Source organism: Eptatretus burgeri, chromosome 1 (genome assembly GCF_056783735.1).
Source record: "Eptatretus burgeri isolate ZD-2024b chromosome 1, Ebu_testis_v1, whole genome shotgun sequence".
Taxonomy (NCBI): Eukaryota; Metazoa; Chordata; class Myxini; order Myxiniformes; family Myxinidae; genus Eptatretus; species Eptatretus burgeri.
In genome coordinates, this window is record NC_140961.1 from 24901779 (window position 1) to 24918772 (window position 16994).

The 16994-nt window shown below is 43.0% G+C and overlaps 1 protein-coding gene across 1 annotated transcript in view; it reads left to right on the forward strand.

Annotated features, from left to right (window-relative positions):
- Positions 1–13811, forward strand: part of LOC147034046 (XK-related protein 6-like) — a 104542-nt gene extending 90731 nt beyond the window's left edge. Inside the window, exon 4 of the mRNA XM_085875638.1 lies at positions 10065–13811. Within this exon, the coding sequence (XP_085731764.1) occupies positions 10065–11290 (1226 nt within the window). The 3' untranslated portion in view covers positions 11291–13811. The remainder of the gene's footprint in view (positions 1–10064) is intronic.
- The last annotated feature ends 3183 nt before the right edge of the window (positions 13812–16994 follow it).

Sequence of the window (16994 nt, forward strand, 5' to 3'; positions counted from 1 at the left end):
GACCTGACTGAAGTGAGAGAGTGAGAGACCCAAAGACACAGCCTCATCACGGGAGATACCAATGATCTTAAGTGCCTTGGTTTCCACAGCGTGAAGCCGAGAAAGGTGAGAGGCGGGAGCACTAACCCAGAGGGGAGAGCAGTACTCCATCAAGCTGCAGACAAAAGCTTTGTATGTGGTCAGGAGCTCAGGTATGCCAAGGAAGGACTTGGCATAGCAGATGCCCAGTCGGCGACTGGCTTTGGAGGTCAGCTTGGAAATGTGGCCTTCCCAGGAAAGATCATGGCACATAGTGAGACCCAGAAGCTTGAATGAAAGGACTTCTTCAAGAGGATTGTTGAGAAAGTAGATGGGGGGGGGGTGGGTGGTTTCCAGATGGTCCTTTTGGAGAGACATAATGAGAGTGTTTGATTTGTCAGGATTGAAAGACGTTCCACGTATTGGATCAGCTTGTGATTTTATCCAGATCTGCAGAGAGTGAAGAGGCTGCTGCTTGCCGATCTGAGAGATGACAGGTGGTATGACAGAGGGTGGACTCATTAGCAAAGAGATAAAGAATATTTTCCAGAGAGTTGGAGAGATCATTTATGAAAACCAGAAAAGGAACAGGACCCAGAACACTGCCTTGAGGAACTCCAGCCTGGACTGGAAGAGGGGATGAGAGAACTCCATTAAGGGCCACACGTTGACTGTGACACAAGAGGAAGTCTGCGCGCCATGAGTGGAGATGGCCTTGGATACCATAGGAAAAGAGTTTGGTGAGCAGGGCAGGGTGCCAGACCATGTCAAAAGGATGCCAGGTCATATTGAAGGCACGCAATATGTCCCTGGAGATGGCTTTGATTTCATGTCTGGCTTTGAGGATCTCCATCCATTGTTTGGAAAGCATAAGTAGCATATCCAGGGTAGAGTGATTTGAATCCAAATTGATGATCAGAAATCAAGCCATTGGAGAAGAGGATGGATTTAATGTCTGAAGTGATTATGGATTCCATAACCTTGCTGATGATTGGGGGAAGGCTGCTTGGTCTGTAAATGCAGGAATCTGTTTTTGTACCTTTTTGATGCACAGTGGTAATGTTTGCTGATTTCCTGCAGATGGCAGATGACATAGAGCAAACAAAAGGGCGAATAGAACAGAGAGAGGGTGAGGAAGAGCATCAGAGCAGGTTTTTAGGACAGTGGGCTGATGCCGTCTGGACCGTTTGCAGAATCTGAGTCGAGGTTTGACAGCAAACTCTCCACCTTGTCAGGAGAAAAGGATACAGAGTCCAGGAACAGCTGGGTGCGACAGGGTAAAGTGGATACAGAAAGCGATAGGTTTGGGACAAAAGATTTAGAAGCAAATATGGAGTTTAGGCATTCAGCCTTTTCACATGCCATGTCAGCTCTGTGGTCATTTGACGTGAGGGAGGGGATGGAGGGGGGAACACACACCGGAAACAGACTTAACATGATGCCACCAGGATTCGGAGGAGGGAGACAGGTTTGAGAGTACAGATTTGAGATTCGAAAGATGTTCTTTTCTGGCTCTCCTGAGGGCAGACACAAACTTGTTATAAGCTTTGTGGAAGGAAGTGAGATTGCCTTCAGTTGGATTAGCCTTCCATGAGGCGAAGGCAAGTTGTTTCAGCATAAATGCCTCACCACAAGCTTCAGTGCACCATGGGCGGGAGGACGGGTAGGACAACTGAAGATGGGATAAGTGTGTGCGTGTGCGTGTGCGTGTGCGTGTGCGTGTGCGAGAGAGAGAGAGAGAGAGAGAGAGAGAGAGAGAGAGAGAGAGAGAGAGAGAGAGAAAGAAAGAGAAGAACACGAGAGAGAGAGAGAGAGAGAGAGAGAGAGAGAGAGAGAGAGAGAGAGAGAGAGAGAGAGAGAGAGAGAGAGAGAGAGGAGATAGAGTCCATGAAAGAATTCCCAGGACGAGTTGATGTCGGAGGAAGAAGAGATGGGAGACCAGTCTGGAAGTTTGACGGCTGCTTGAAGTTCCAGCCAGTTGGCCTGAGTGAAATGCCAGACTCGACAGCGCTGAGAGGTAACTCTCTAATAAGAGCCAGGGAGATGTCTATGTTGATAAGTATGTGGTCAGATTAACTGACTGGAGTAGAGGAAGAACAGCAGATATTTTCAGGGAAATTGGTCAAAATCAGATCCTGAAGAGATGGAGTACCATTGGTTGAGATCCGGGTCGGGAAATTGACCGATTGAGTCAGTCCCAATGAGTCACAGAAAGCTTTTGCTGAAGTGCCATGACAGGTGAGAGAGGTACCCACACCCAGCCAACTGGCATGATGACAGTTGAAGTCACCATATATGAGGAAGAGAGAGTTGGGATGAGAGGATAGAAGTTTATCCATGTTTTTGGAGAGCGAGATGTAAACGGAGTCATCACTGTTTTGTGGACGATATAGCACACATATAAACATGAGATGGGAGTGGAGGGGAAGCCGTAACCAGAGGTATTCCTGGGGGTGTGGGGGAGAGAGGACAGTGCATGGAGAGTGAGGAATAGAGTCTTTGATGAAGAGAGCAACTCCTCCACCAGGTCGTGGCTCAGGTCTGTCATACCAGATCATGGAGTAACTCGGGAAAGAAACTCAGGAGTCAGCAATGTCTTGAAGGAGGAAAGTTTCTGTCAAGCAGATTATGTCTGGTTTGTCAGTGGCAACCTCAATGGAAAGTGGCTTGCGCTTGCCAAGCCAGCCATTCCTTATCAACTGTTTCGAATGGAATGCTTGCTTGAGTGCTTAAGCCACTTAGCAAGCGCTCTACAAGAAACTTCGTAAACGAACAACCACAGATTCATGACATGGTGATGATAAACATCGAGAGCATCATTATTTGAGCCATATCGATGAATTCATCCCTCAAGGGGTGGGTGGGAAGAGGGACCCAACGTAGCCCTGCAATGCCGGGTACCCCTGCTAGTACCGTATAAGACTGGAAGGATTATGGCTATTGATGTTGCATGCACCATTGTGTCGCCACCGCACAGCCCTTTCTCTATGCACACGCCACCATGTTTCTCGGCCCAGTGAATGATACACCGCAGCCTGCGTTGCATTGTGTTTATGTGAGAAAGTGTTCACATCAACCTTGACTTTCAACACCAAAATTAACATTCAACATTCAAGATCTCTCTAAAATATATCTGCAATGAGTGGGCCTACCACGATGGCACTTGGTGGTGATAAATTTGCATCACTCATAATCTTTCCTGTCTTTTATACAGTTCATTGGTGGCTATGACACCACCCTATCGAATATGTTACATTAATTCTTGTTGCCTGCAATTTTGTCCTTTATGACGTCCTTAAAAACAGTAAATTTCAATTTTGTTGGACTGTCCGACAGACAGGCAGAGGCAGAGAAGTTGTTCATTGATCATAAACAGATGTTGGATGGATGGAAGGACAGACAGATAGAAATGAACCAATTGCTTAACCCCACTTTTCACTTTGCATGGATGTGCTAACAACAGCTCAATTTAATGTGGTAACCAAAACGGATGTGCTTTGTCATATCCGTGTAATCTGCAACATCTGGAGTGGTACGGATTGATCCGTAATGTAAGACAGCATATTATGTGTTGTTATATAATGGAGCATGATATAAGGACAAGGAATGTATTATAATACATGAAAGCCTAGAGCAAGGAAGGTAATATATCTCCTTGGTAAAGTTTGAAAGTGAGAGTCCATTGTCAGATTAACTGACTGTCTGGACACAGCAGAGGTCATGGGTTTACCGATGTGTACCAACAGCTGATGTTGTGGACCTAAATATTTGGAGAGGTTCTGGGCTGAAAAGGTCAACTCTTCGATGAAGAACAGAGCACAGCTGATGATCCAGGCAGTCATGAAATCGCTCAATTACTTAAAAGTTATTAAAGTTATTACTTTAGGAGTAATGTGCAATACTAGAGCTGTTACTGTTCATAAAAGGATTATAATTGTTGTGAGGAACAGTTTTATAATGAAAAAAACCGATGCTTGTTAAGCATGAGTAATATGAACACTGCTTTCTCAACTCTAGTTTACGTTTGAATTGGAATAGGTGAAGCTTCAAGTTGCGATCGGCTGCCATCTTCAAAGTTGGGAGGGAAGACAATGAAATAACTAGATCTGGGGAGCCAATTCCACCAACAAAATTAGAGGAGGATCAATGGATAGGTGAACAGCTTGGTTTTATCAGACTTTTCTTTATACAGTGGTCAATGATTATGATGGACTGAACAGGAATGGCACTCATTATAGCACAATACAGTGCCGATATAAAGTCTACACCCCCTTTTCCCAAATTTTCACCTTTTCTTGCCTTATAGCCGGGAAATAAATTGCATTAAATCAGACTTTTTCCACCTTTAGTTACACATTGTAACCCACAACTTCCAAGGGAAAAACAAATTCTACAAATTTAAGAAAATTAACTAAAAATACACAACGAGCATATATTGGTTTGATAAGTGTCCACCCCCATATAATAGCAATTGTAAATGAGCTCAGGTGTAACCAATCACCTTCAAAATCACACACCAAGTTAATTGGCCTCCACCTGTGTTAAATTGTAGTGATTCTAATTATTTCAGAATAAAATCAGCTGTTCCTGCAGGTTTCCTCTGCTGGGTAGTGCAATTCACAGCAAAGACTCAACCATGAGCACCACAGAACTTTCAAAAGACCTCCGCAATAAAGTTGTGGAAAGCACAGATCAGGAGATGGGTATAAAAACATTTCAAAGGCCTTGAATATCCCTTGGAGCACAGCCAAGACAATCATTAAGAAGGGAAAGGCGAAGAAGCCACCAAGACCCTGCCTAGATCAGGCCGTCCCTCCAAACTGGATGACCAAGCAAGGAGGAGACTGATGAGAGAGACCACCAAGAGGCTGATGGCAACTTTGAAAGAGCTACATGTCTTTATGGCAAGGACTGGTCACTGTGTGCATGCGATAACAACATCCCAAGCACTCCACAAGTCTGACCTGTACGGCAGGGTAGCAAGAAGGAAGCCATTACTCAAAAAACCCACCTTGAGGCCCATTTGAGGTATGCGAAAAAACACTCCAGAGATTCCAAAGCCATGTGGCAAAAAGCTTTGTTGTCTGACGAAACCAAAATGGAACTTTTTGGGTTAAATGCAAAATGGTACGTTTGGCACAAATCCAACACAGCACATCACCCAAAGAACACCATCCCTACTGTGAAGCATGGTGGTGACAGCATCATGGTATGGGGATGTTTCTCATCAGCAGAGACTGGAGCACTTGTCAGGATAGAAGGGAAAATGGATGGAGCAAAATACAGAAAAATCCTTGAGGAAAACCTGCCGCCCTCTGCAAGAAAGCTGAAATTGGGATGGAAGTTCACTTTTCAGCATTACAATGACCCGAAGCACACAGCGAAAGCTATACTGGAGTGGCTAAGGAACAAAAAGATAAATGTCCTTGAGTGGTCCAGTAAGAGCCCTGATCGAACGCCAATCAAAAATCTGTGGCATGACTTGAAGATTGCTGTCCATCAAAGCTCCCCCACACAACTAGACTGAGCTTGAACAGTTTTGTATGGAAGAATGGGCAGATATTGCTCATTCAAGGTGCGCAAAGTTAGTAGAGACCTATCCCAACTGACTTCACAGCTGTAATTGCTGTTATAGGTGCTTCCATGAAGAATTAACTCAGGGGGGTGGACACTCATCCAACTAAGATATTCTAGTTTTGTATTTTTAATACAAAACTTCTGAAATTTGTGGAATTTGTTTTTCATTTGGAAGTTGTGGCTTACGATGTGTAAGTAAAGGTGGAAAAAGTCTGATTTAATGCAAATTCATTCCAGGCTATAAGGCAACAAAAGGTGAAAATTTTGAAAGGAGGTGCAAACTATCTGTCGGCGCTGCATCTCCGCCAGGCTGAACAGTTTACGCTTTGTATCCAACTGATAGGCTGGATCTAGATTCGGATCTGAACCAAAATCGAATTGGCTTGTTCTTGTCACATCCCCAACTCATCCACCAAGTTTTGTCATAACTTGTCCACAACTTTTTGACATATCGTGCTCTATATCCTTTTTGGCCCCGTCTCTCAATGGTGAAGAATCATGAAAAAAATATTTTAATTCCCATTGGATGGTTTCCCCAGGATGGTTCCTCAGTGTGTGACACTAATAGTCAAACATGGAGGAAGAAGCGTGATGATCTGGGGCTCTTTTGCTGGATCCAGAGTCGGCGACTTGCACAGACTGACTGGCACCCTGAACCAAAAGGGCTACCACAGCATTTTGCAGTGCCATGCAATACCCTCTGGTCTATGCCTAGTTGGTCAGGGGTTCATCCTCCAATAAGATAACGACCCAAAACATACCTCCACGCTATGTCAGAACTACCTTAGAAGAAAAGAACAAGACTGTAGGCTTCAAATCATGGAATGGCCAGCACAGTGTCCAGACTTAAACCCCATCGAGCTAGTTTGGGATGAACTGGACAGGAGAGTGGAAGCAAAGCAAACGACAAGTGCAACACATTTGTGGGAACTTCTGCAACAGTGTTGGAAAGAACTTTCCAAACAATATTTGATTTCCATTGTAAAAAGAATGCCACGAGTATGTTCGGCTGTTACATCTGCAAAAGGTGGCTACTTTGATGAGTCAAAAATTTAGATTACATTTTGTTCAACAAAACGATTCCATGATTTCGTTTTTGTCTGCAATTGTTTATTTGTTCTATGCTTTAATTTCAGAGTACATTGAAATATTAAAGTGCTTAAATTTCAGTAAAAACTGGAAAAATGGGGGTGTTCCAAAACTTTTGACCAGTAGTGTACGTATGTATGCATGTATGGATGTATGTATGTATGTATGTATGTATGTATGTATGTATGTATGTATGTATGTATGTATGTATGTTCCCAAAATACAGCCAAAACAGTACATGACAGTGAAAAAAATTTTAGGGCCACCTTACTCACTATTCTCCTGTGGTGTGCAGTATCAAGTTTTGTTCAAATCGGGCAGCGATAAATTTATTAAAAAATCAATTCCTGATTCAGTCAAGTACTCTTCGGGAGTATTTGATCAATGCAAACAACCTCAGCGGTATAGTTCGCTGGAGCTATCTTTTTTTTTTGAAATGATTTATTAAAAAATCTCAAACATTTAGTATAGAGAAAACGATTTATTTTTAAGCATAAAATAAACATCGCCATTTTGATCTAATACTTCCATGTTCCTTAATAAATAAAATTGTGTTTCGAAGATTACGCACAATAATATCTTCAACTTGCTTTTCTCCATTTTTTTTTCACATTGACGCGCAATATCAAGTTTCATTCAAATCGAGCAACAAAAAAAAGTATTGAAAAATCAATTCCCGATTCAGTCAAGTACTCTTCGGAAGTATTTGATCAATGCAAACAACTTCAGCGGTACAGTTCACTGTTTACAATGGGAACTCAACCGGTTCATGGGTAATTTAGTAATCTCATAAATTTGTCCTTTTCACACACCCATCCATTCCACCAAATTTTGTCCCAATCCGTCCACCACTTTTTAAGATGTCCTGCTCACAGACAAACAAGCAGACAAATAGACAAACGGGTGAAAATATAATCTCTGTCCACCTTTGGTAGGGGAGGTAATTAAGATGTTGAAAAATCTACAGGGTGACAGCAGGTCAGAGGGGGGCTTCCTTGATGTCCGAGAGGAAAGAGTGAGACAAATCAGCCTTTTGGAGGTTAGTCCGTAGACTGGAGAAGGGAGAAATAAAAGAGTTGTGGTGTGCAATCAGCAAATGCAAATTGCCCATTTTTTTGGGGGGGGGGGTTGATCTTGAATGAAAATGAGAAATTTCAAATCTCTGTGAACCAAAAGGAGGCAGATTTCAATTTGATTGAGACATTCATTGCAAAAAGTGAGGAATATACAGGATTACAGGTTGTCGACACAAAAATAAAAACACCAACAGAATGTCACTGAGTAAGGTGTTGGGCCACCGCATGCATCGAGGACAGCATGTATACTATGTGGCATGGTGTCAACAAGGGTCTGTGACTGTTCTGCAGGAATGTAGTACCATTCTTCCACAAGGAGGTCCTCCAATTCGGGTCAGTTTGATGGAGGTAGAAACCGTTGTCTTCGGAACCTTTCTAGATCGTCCCACAAATGCTCAATGGGATTGAGGTCCGGCAATTGGGAGGGCCATGGAAGATGGGTAACTTCGTCCTCGTGCTCCTCTTCAGTGACATGTGCCCTGTGGACTGGAGCATTGTTATCCTGAAAGGCACCCCTCCCAGCAATTCCTGAAAGATTCCTTTAAATTCCTGAAAGATGCCCCTCGTAGCAGGAAAGAAATGCTGCATCATGGGATGCAGAAGATCACTCAGAACTGCATCAACTCTGTTTTTTAATGGAATGAGTAGACCCAGGCCATGCCAGGAAAACATGCCTCATACAATTATGGAGCAACTTGAACATTTTACTGTTGGAACCAGGCACTCGAGGCTGTTTCCCATTGATGATGACATCTTTCCTTTTCCCAGCTGACATCAAGACTGTTCCTCATGACACGTTAGCAATTTCCACAGACTTTGTCACTGAACCACCTGCAAACACACACCAACAATTACACCCCGTTCATAGTCACTGAGGTCTCCTCTTGCTGCCACGCCGACTCTTAATACCAGACTCGAGTCGCAGGCCCATTAATATATACATGACGAGAGGACTTCTGGGAAGATTTGCATATGTCACATGCCAGTCACATACATGTGGCAGCCCAATACTTTGCATAAATGTTATATGGCCTGTGTACCCTGGTGTTTCCAATTTTTTTTTGTCCACCATCTGTATGTTTCCATGATCAAATGCTGATTTTCAGAAGAAACTAGAATAGCATTCTTCTACATCGCAACGTTAACAGATATGCCACCACCCGCATTATTATTGAAGGCTTTTATGTTTAAAAATGATTGCTGTTGAACCAAATGACCGATGACATCATTGATTTTTTTTCCCCTCATACAATTCAGCCTGAGATGACCCTCAAAATTTTTCATTCTGATCAGATAAAGCGTTCGACGTATGCAATTATGACATCATAACAAAGCCATCTATGACATTATCAAGACAATCACTTTTTTCCCCATGTGGAGTACTTCACATGTTCCAAGTTTCAATTTTTTTCAGGGAGCGGTTTCGGAGATACAGAGGTCCAAAATATAGATTTTTTTTTTCCAACATAGCTGCCACACGTTACCTATGACGTTATAATTATCATTATAACATTCTACATGAGTAGTCACAATTATGGTGAAAATTTAGTGTCAATCAGATAAGCAGTTGCAGAGAAAACAGAGAAAATTAGCATGGACACACGTAGACGGACAACCCCAAAACACAATTTCTCCGGCGACTTCGGCAGCAGAGGCATAAAAAAAAAAGTTTAAAAGCGACAATGTGAGGTCTGACAAATAGAAAATTTCCTGCAAAGCTAAGGATTAGTAAATGTTAAACAACATTAAAACTAACGCCACAACACAAGTTCCATCTGCTTACTTTAATTTTTTGTACTTTAGACTGGAGTTCTCCATTCAAAACAAGGCACCAACAACTAGTGTAGTTGCCCAGCAGGCAAGCTGAGTGATCATCTGGAACTGAAAACTTTTCTACTTAACTGAATTGTTTTTTCTTCTGCACCTGGGTTTCTACTTTACCGAAAATAATTCACCTGGATTTCAAGTTGGTGCCTTCAGTTTTGGACATGGATCTTCCCAAGGACAACCATTGTTTTTGTGGAGTTCTCCAATACAAATAGGAAAACATCAACCGTTTTCAACAATTTCATCGCATTTTATAATATTGACGTTTGTTACAATTCTCCGTGTGAATGACTGGAAGATCATATCGTAACCTAATGTTGTCATCCGCCTCGGTTCTGGCACGAATGGATTCTCCATGATGGATGGATTCGCACATAGTCGTCAATGAACGACGTTGCTTCACAACGTGATCTCTGGATTTTTATTCACTAGTTTTTGCTTTTCTTGAAATCCTGACCTTCTTCCATCTTCCCATAGGACTTTGTGTGACTGGATCTCTGCTGTCCATGGCTTGGGCTGTAACTGCCTATCAGAAGGCCCTGCATGACCTGAGGGATGACAAGCAGCCAGTTGCTTGCCAGGCAGCGTTGACGATGATGTTCTGGCACCTTTTTACAGCAGCATCACGTGCTCTTGCCTTTGCTCTTTTTGCTTCACTTTTCCCACTTTACTTTGGCCTTTTCCTTGTAACTCACTGGTGTCTTGTAACCTTTTGGGTTATTCACATTGGCACTGACTTTTGCACCTCCAAATGGGAAGAGATACTTTGTGACATGGTTGTTGGTCTCGTCTGTATCTTCACTTGGTTTGAAGCTGGAGGTGGCAGTGGAAGTGGCTCGGGGAAGCGCTGCTGCTTCACAACGTTCCAGTGTTTACTGCTTACTGAAAATGGCTGCCTAGCAGCTTTGTGGTTTCTCTACCGTGGCCCACACCTTTCACATGAAGAAGCTTTTGCTGTGATCTGCCTTGTTTTTGCTTCATTTGCTGCTGGCATTGGTTTTATGTTGACCTATTATACTTGTCTCCACTCTAATCGACAATGTTGCTGTGGTGACAGCTGCACAGGTGTACAACATTTTCCTGTCTGCAGCTGCCTCTGCTGTTGGCACCAGCCTTTAGCCACAGAGGTGGTCACTTTGGCAACTGAAACTTCTGAGACCCAAAGCAGTGCTGGCATAGCTGTGCCTCCAGTTAATGGTACAACTGTTAGTGACAGCCCACTCTACGTTATGGCGAGTCAGCCAATGGCAACACCTGAAAGGACCTGGAGCTTGGGAGATAATACCTCTGAAAGCAAGTCGCGAGCGATTTCAAGAGTGTCACAAGGATTTTCTAGTGCCGAAACAGAGCAGACACTCACTGTGACACTGGACAGCTCTGCCAGCATTGGCCCAATTTTTCAAGTTCGTCCAACCATAGCAGCATCAACTGCCGTTTCTCGACCTATTTCAATGCACTGGCCACCAGACCAACATGGAATCCCACTTTCAACATTACGAAGGAACCTGGCACGTAGTAGGGGTCAGGTAATTCGTATTGACATGCCTCGCAAAAAATACCCTGCATGGGATGCCCACTTGGTTGACCGCAGGCTACGTCGTTGTATCCGTACCCTTGAACAAGTTAACCCAGGTGTCATCACCATTCGCTATCGAGAAGACAATGCACCATGTGAACTCGCCGAGTACGAGACAACTGTGTAGAGATGTGGAAAAGCATTTTTTAAATTTGTTTTTGACAATATGCAACTGAGCCAAAAAGCCTACATTATCCCAGTGGTGGGGACCTTGAACTACAATCACAGAGGTTGATTTCAAATCGAACGGGCGGCAACACTGTTTACCATTTCAATTACAAGCATCATAAACTCACTTGCTCTTTGGTAGTTACCATTTTGCTATTAGATCGTCAGTAAAAACCCTGTTGACTCAATAATGATTTTCAGAGAGGGGAAATTGCCCCTTGCCTCATCTGCTCTGTGTGTGATGTCAGTCTGCACATTGTGGTGGAATCCTAATGCCATTAGGACAACTTTTAGTAGGCAGTGAAATGTTCCCAATGGAAAAGCAATGCTGGCCAAAGGGGAAAGAAATCCCCAAAACCAAGAAGAAAAGAAGAAAAAAGAACATTTAAGTTGCAATGCCGAGCTTGATCGGAGAATATTTGACAGATGTATTGCATCAACATAATACTTGTTAATATTCGTTTGCCTTGTGCTAATGTTTTTTTTTAATAACTTTTTATATTGTTTTATTTATTTTGTTTGTGTTGGTTTTGAAATCAAGTTAAACAGGTAGAAGGAAATTCTGTTGCTAAATTCGTTGGTGGTGATATCATTGCCATGAAGAATTTGGCATTTCCGTTTTCTGCTTCGAGATGAGACGAGATGGACCATACCCTTTACAGAGCATTGATGCTGCTGAAATAGTTTCTTGGCAAGCATTGTACTGGGTGGTTTGCCATTGCCTCCCCCCACAGTCAGTCAGGGCAGGAATTTGGCCAGGGTCCCAGCAATAACTCACCGACTCTTCACTAAAGACACCATGGGATCTTTAACGTCCACCAACAAATGCTAGCAGAAGGGATTCCTGTTTAATGTCCATTCAAGGGACGGCACACACATTGATGAATCATCCTGCCAGTGAAACACCGGGATGACAGTATATAGGTGGGTCAGGATTCAAACTCGGGATAGGTATCTCAAAGGCGAGTGTGTGTCCCTCTCGGCTATTCTGCCTACACTCTCCTTCCAATAAGAAGAAGCATATTCAACTCATGGATGAGTTGTATATGTAGGGAATGGCAAGGTATATTACTTGAAGTTATTTTGGCCCACAAATATAGCTGTAAAGATGAGATCATAAAGGCTGAGATGCAACTGTTTTGTCGTTTCCCAATCAATGTGCGTGATCTGAACTTTCCGTCTTTCCGTGAATTTCCACGTTTTTCGAATGACTGTAATGTCTGAGATTTTTTAATGAAATCTGGTGTAAACTTTTGGGGGTAAGCATTCTATCTTGGGGGCATAACCAACTGTCAACTGGACTGAAATAATGCTAAACAGTCATGTCAAGGCTCGATTTGCCACAACCATAAACCATACACCATACAGTTTCAACTTTGTTCGGTGATCGTTTATAAGATGAAAGGAAATAACTCAACCGATAAGTATGCTTCTTGTTTTACACTATTGTTTGCCGACTGCCATTATGTGATTGGCAAGGTGTTCTTCTTTTTAAGCAAAGTCAGGAGGTCATCATAAAGGAAATAGATAAAGTCCTTAAAACTGGTGGAACTGGAAATTGTTGTAAACATATGGATGGTGTTTTGTGGGGAGGCATACATATATGGGAATTTCTAGATGACGGAAAGGCATATAACCTCTTTTATAGGACGGTCAAAGCATGGAACTGCGGAAAACTGTGTATCGACATCGAAACGTCATAATAAAGAGGTCGAAAAACAGAGAATCAAAACAACCAATTATAAACTTGCAGTTAGGTCCTTTATTTGTTTATTTAACTTTTTTATGTTCAACAATAAAAATTTAATTGCACGTCACCAAAATATTGCTGGGGAATGAGACCACAGTTAGTATGGTGAAAGGTAGGAACCCTAACCCAAGACTCTCCCCTCAATATATCCCTTTCATCCACCAACCCCAACCATAGTGCTCTCATCCCTGTACAAAGCTTCAACATTGTTCTTGTACTAGTAAGTCGAAAACATCGATTGATGGCAGTGCACTGGAAAGAAAAACGAACTGAATGTTTTTTTGTTTATTTTTAAACGAATGTTTTTTTTTTATCTTTTCTTTTTTTGCAACATTTGTGCAATCATTTATGGTATCTCTTCAATATACTCCAACCGAGAGACAGCTTTCCTGATTTGTTTAATTTAAAGTATGGAGAGGCAGTTATTTGTTAAGCAAATTGCCCTCTCTGGCTATAAATGTGATTGCACTTTGTGACAAGGGTGACCTTGATGTCTAACAAACAAATTTTAAGTAGCTATAGCTGTGCAAAATATTCCCCCATCTTGCCCCTGCCTCTCCCACCACCCCCTCCCCCCCCCCCATTGTCACCTAATCTTCTTGTGGCCTTTTATTCATTTGCACATATCCTTGCCCAATATTAAGCACAACATGTACTTCTCAGAGTATACCGTGATCACCCATTTACATGGCACACGAAACCTAATGACCACTTGTTGATGAAGCGTATGTATGTACGTGTACACACACACACACACACACACACACACACACACACACACACACACACACACACACACACACACACACACACACACACACACACACCTCGTTTCGGTGTTGCCTCACACCGGGCCATATCCAGCCATTCCTGCCAGCACTGGTTGATTGCCACTATATTCCCAGTTTGTTCACAATTATTACATCCACCGACGATGGTGGGAGGAGGTTATGTTTTCACTCCTGTCTGTCTCTATTTGTTGGGTAGTCGATCTAGTCTACCCTTATTATCAGTATTTCCGTCGATATGTTGGGTAGTCGATCGAGTCGGGAAAAAAAAAATTCAAAAAATTTTTGGGGAAATTTGTTCTACCCTTATCAGTATTTCCGTCGATATGTTTGTCTGTCTGTCCGTCTGTTCGGTCCAGTGCTCCGGTAATACAATGGCGATTTCGATGAAACTTGGTTGGTAGGTTCATACCATGACCTAGTTGTGTGCAAATGAGAACCGTTGCTATGGACACCACCGTTGCCTAGCAACGGGACTTTGAAATTTTTTGAAATTTTTGAAAAATCATAAAAATATTATTTTATCGAAAATCAAAAATCGGGCCACGAGCGACTGTGGGCAGTACATTCAGCCATATTGTCAAAAATTTCCAGCCGGATCCTATGAAAACGGTCGGAGAAGATAGACTTTGAATGAACCCTGGTCGAAAACAATAAAAAAACGAAGTTCGTTATATCTCAGAGACTATGAGTCAGATATACATGAAACTGGTATGGTAGGTTCATGGTATGTCCTAGTTATGTGTGAGAAAGAACCGTTGCTATGGACGCTTTTGTTGGCTAGTAACGGCTGAAAAACGACTAAATTCGACTTGATCGACTACCCATGTCCGCCTACCGGCTTGTCTGTCTGTCTGTGAGCAGGATATCACAAAACCGTTGTGGACGGATTTGGATGACACATGGTGGACAGGTTGGGTGTGTGAAAAGGACGAATCGATTCAATTTTGGTGAAGATCCGGATGCAGATCCGAATTGTGGAATTTTAAAACTGATTCTTCACCATTAAGAGATCGAGCCAAAAACGATGTATAGCACGAAATCTCAAAACGTTGTGGATGGATTCAGATGCAACTTGGTGGACAGGTAGGGTGTGTGTATCAGGATGAATTGATTCGATTTTGGTGATGACCTGGATCCAGGTATGATAATTTTAAAGTCATTTTTTAAGTGATTCTTCACAAATGAGAGACGGGGCCAAAAACGATATACAGCATGATATCTGAAAACGTTGTGATGAGTTATGACAAATCTAGGTGGATGAGTTGGGTAGGTGATAAGAACAAGCCGATTCGATTTTGGTTCAGGTCCGGTTCCAGATCCAGACTATTCGTGGGATACCAAACAGAAATTGTTCAGCCTGGTGGAGGTATGCGCTCGACCGAGTGCCGTTCTAGTTTAAAATTTTCCTGTGTTTTGGAAAAAAAAAAGTTTCAAACAACTGAGTTGTTATGTTTTTGTTTTCAATCACATCATCCTCATGCTATCACTACAGCTAAAAAAGTGCTGTGGAAGGACAACATAGAGGGAGGCTCCAACAAACAATGGAATTGGGGAGGAATTGGGGGCAGGGGAGGTGGCAGGAAAAGACACATGGGGTGGACAAGATGGATAAAGAGGGAAACTTTTCAGGAAGGAGAAGCTAGATATTTGGAAGGAGGTGAGCTTGGGTGTTGGGGGGTGGGAGGGGCTAATTGGGGTATAAATAGTCATGGTTTTGGATAGGGGGGGTGATCTGAGATGGTGATTAACAGCTTTCTTGAAGATCTAGAAGAGAACACGAGAGTTGGAGGGAAAAAAAGAAACGAATGAGTGGAGGTGAGCAGTGATCCTGGATTTAGGTATTTTCACCAGAAGGGGGTTAATGATGAACCATTTATGCCCTGCAGAAACCTGGGGGGCAGGGACAAATCTTGGAAAGAGCAGAGGTTGCAAGACCAGAAAGAAGGCAGTAGAACACAGAGAAGCCACCGACCTGTCTGCAATGGTGAAGTGATCGGACCATACTCTCAACTTCAATGCGGGAGATTCCAATGATTTTGAAGGCCTTGGTTTCCACAGCGTGAAGCTGAGCAAGGTATGAGGGAGGGGAGCCAGCCCAGACAGGAGAGCAATGCTCCATCAAGCTGCGGATGAAGGCCTTGTCGGTGGATGGGAGCTTAGGTGTGTCAATGAAGGACTTTGTATGATGGAGGATGTCCAGGTGGCGGCTGGCTTTGGAGGCCAAATTTGAAATATGGCTTGCCCAAGAAAGATTGCGGCTGATTGTGAGACCCAGGAGTTTGAGTGACTGAACTTCCCTCAAAGGATTGTTAGGAAAGGATTGTTTGCCAGATGGTCCTTTGAGAGATTGTGAGAGTGAGATATTTGTCTGAAAGGTCTTGGGGGTCTTCAGTGTCTTAGGGGTCTTAAAAGGGTGTTTGGGTTATAAAGGGTTTCAAAGATCTTAGGGGTCTTAAAGGCTATTCGTGGTCCAAAGGCTATTAGGGGTCCAAAGGGTCTTGGAGGTCTTCAGGGTCTTAAAGGGTGTTAGTGGTCTTCAGGGTCCTCATGGTCTTAAAGGGTGTTATGGGTCTTAAAAGGGTGTCAGGGGTCTTTAAAGGTGTTACTGGTCATAAAGAGTCTTAGGCATGTTAAAGGCTGTTAGGGGTATAAATATTCTTTGCAGTACAGAGGGTCTTAGGGTTCTAAAGGCTCGAAAAGGTTTTGAAGCAACTTTATGGGTTTTCGGGGTCAAAAGAGTTTTATGGGTCTTAGAGTCTTCGTGGTCTTTAGGGTATTTGTGGTCTTAATGGGTCTTCAAGGAGCACAATTAGATCACCTCCCAACAGTGACACACACACACACACACACACACACACACACACACACACACACACACACACACACACACACACACACACACACACACACACACACACACACACACACACACACACACCTGTGGCCAGTTACATTTTTACTGTGAGTAAACTTACAAATGCAATTCTGACAACTTCTCAACCCCAACCCCCCACCAAAAGTCTTGACCCTTTCCACCCCCCAAAGCCTCAACCTGCTGCTCCCAAGTCTGTCCCATCTTTACTCCCCGCCCCCCCCAACCCTAACTCCAAACCCGAAGGCAC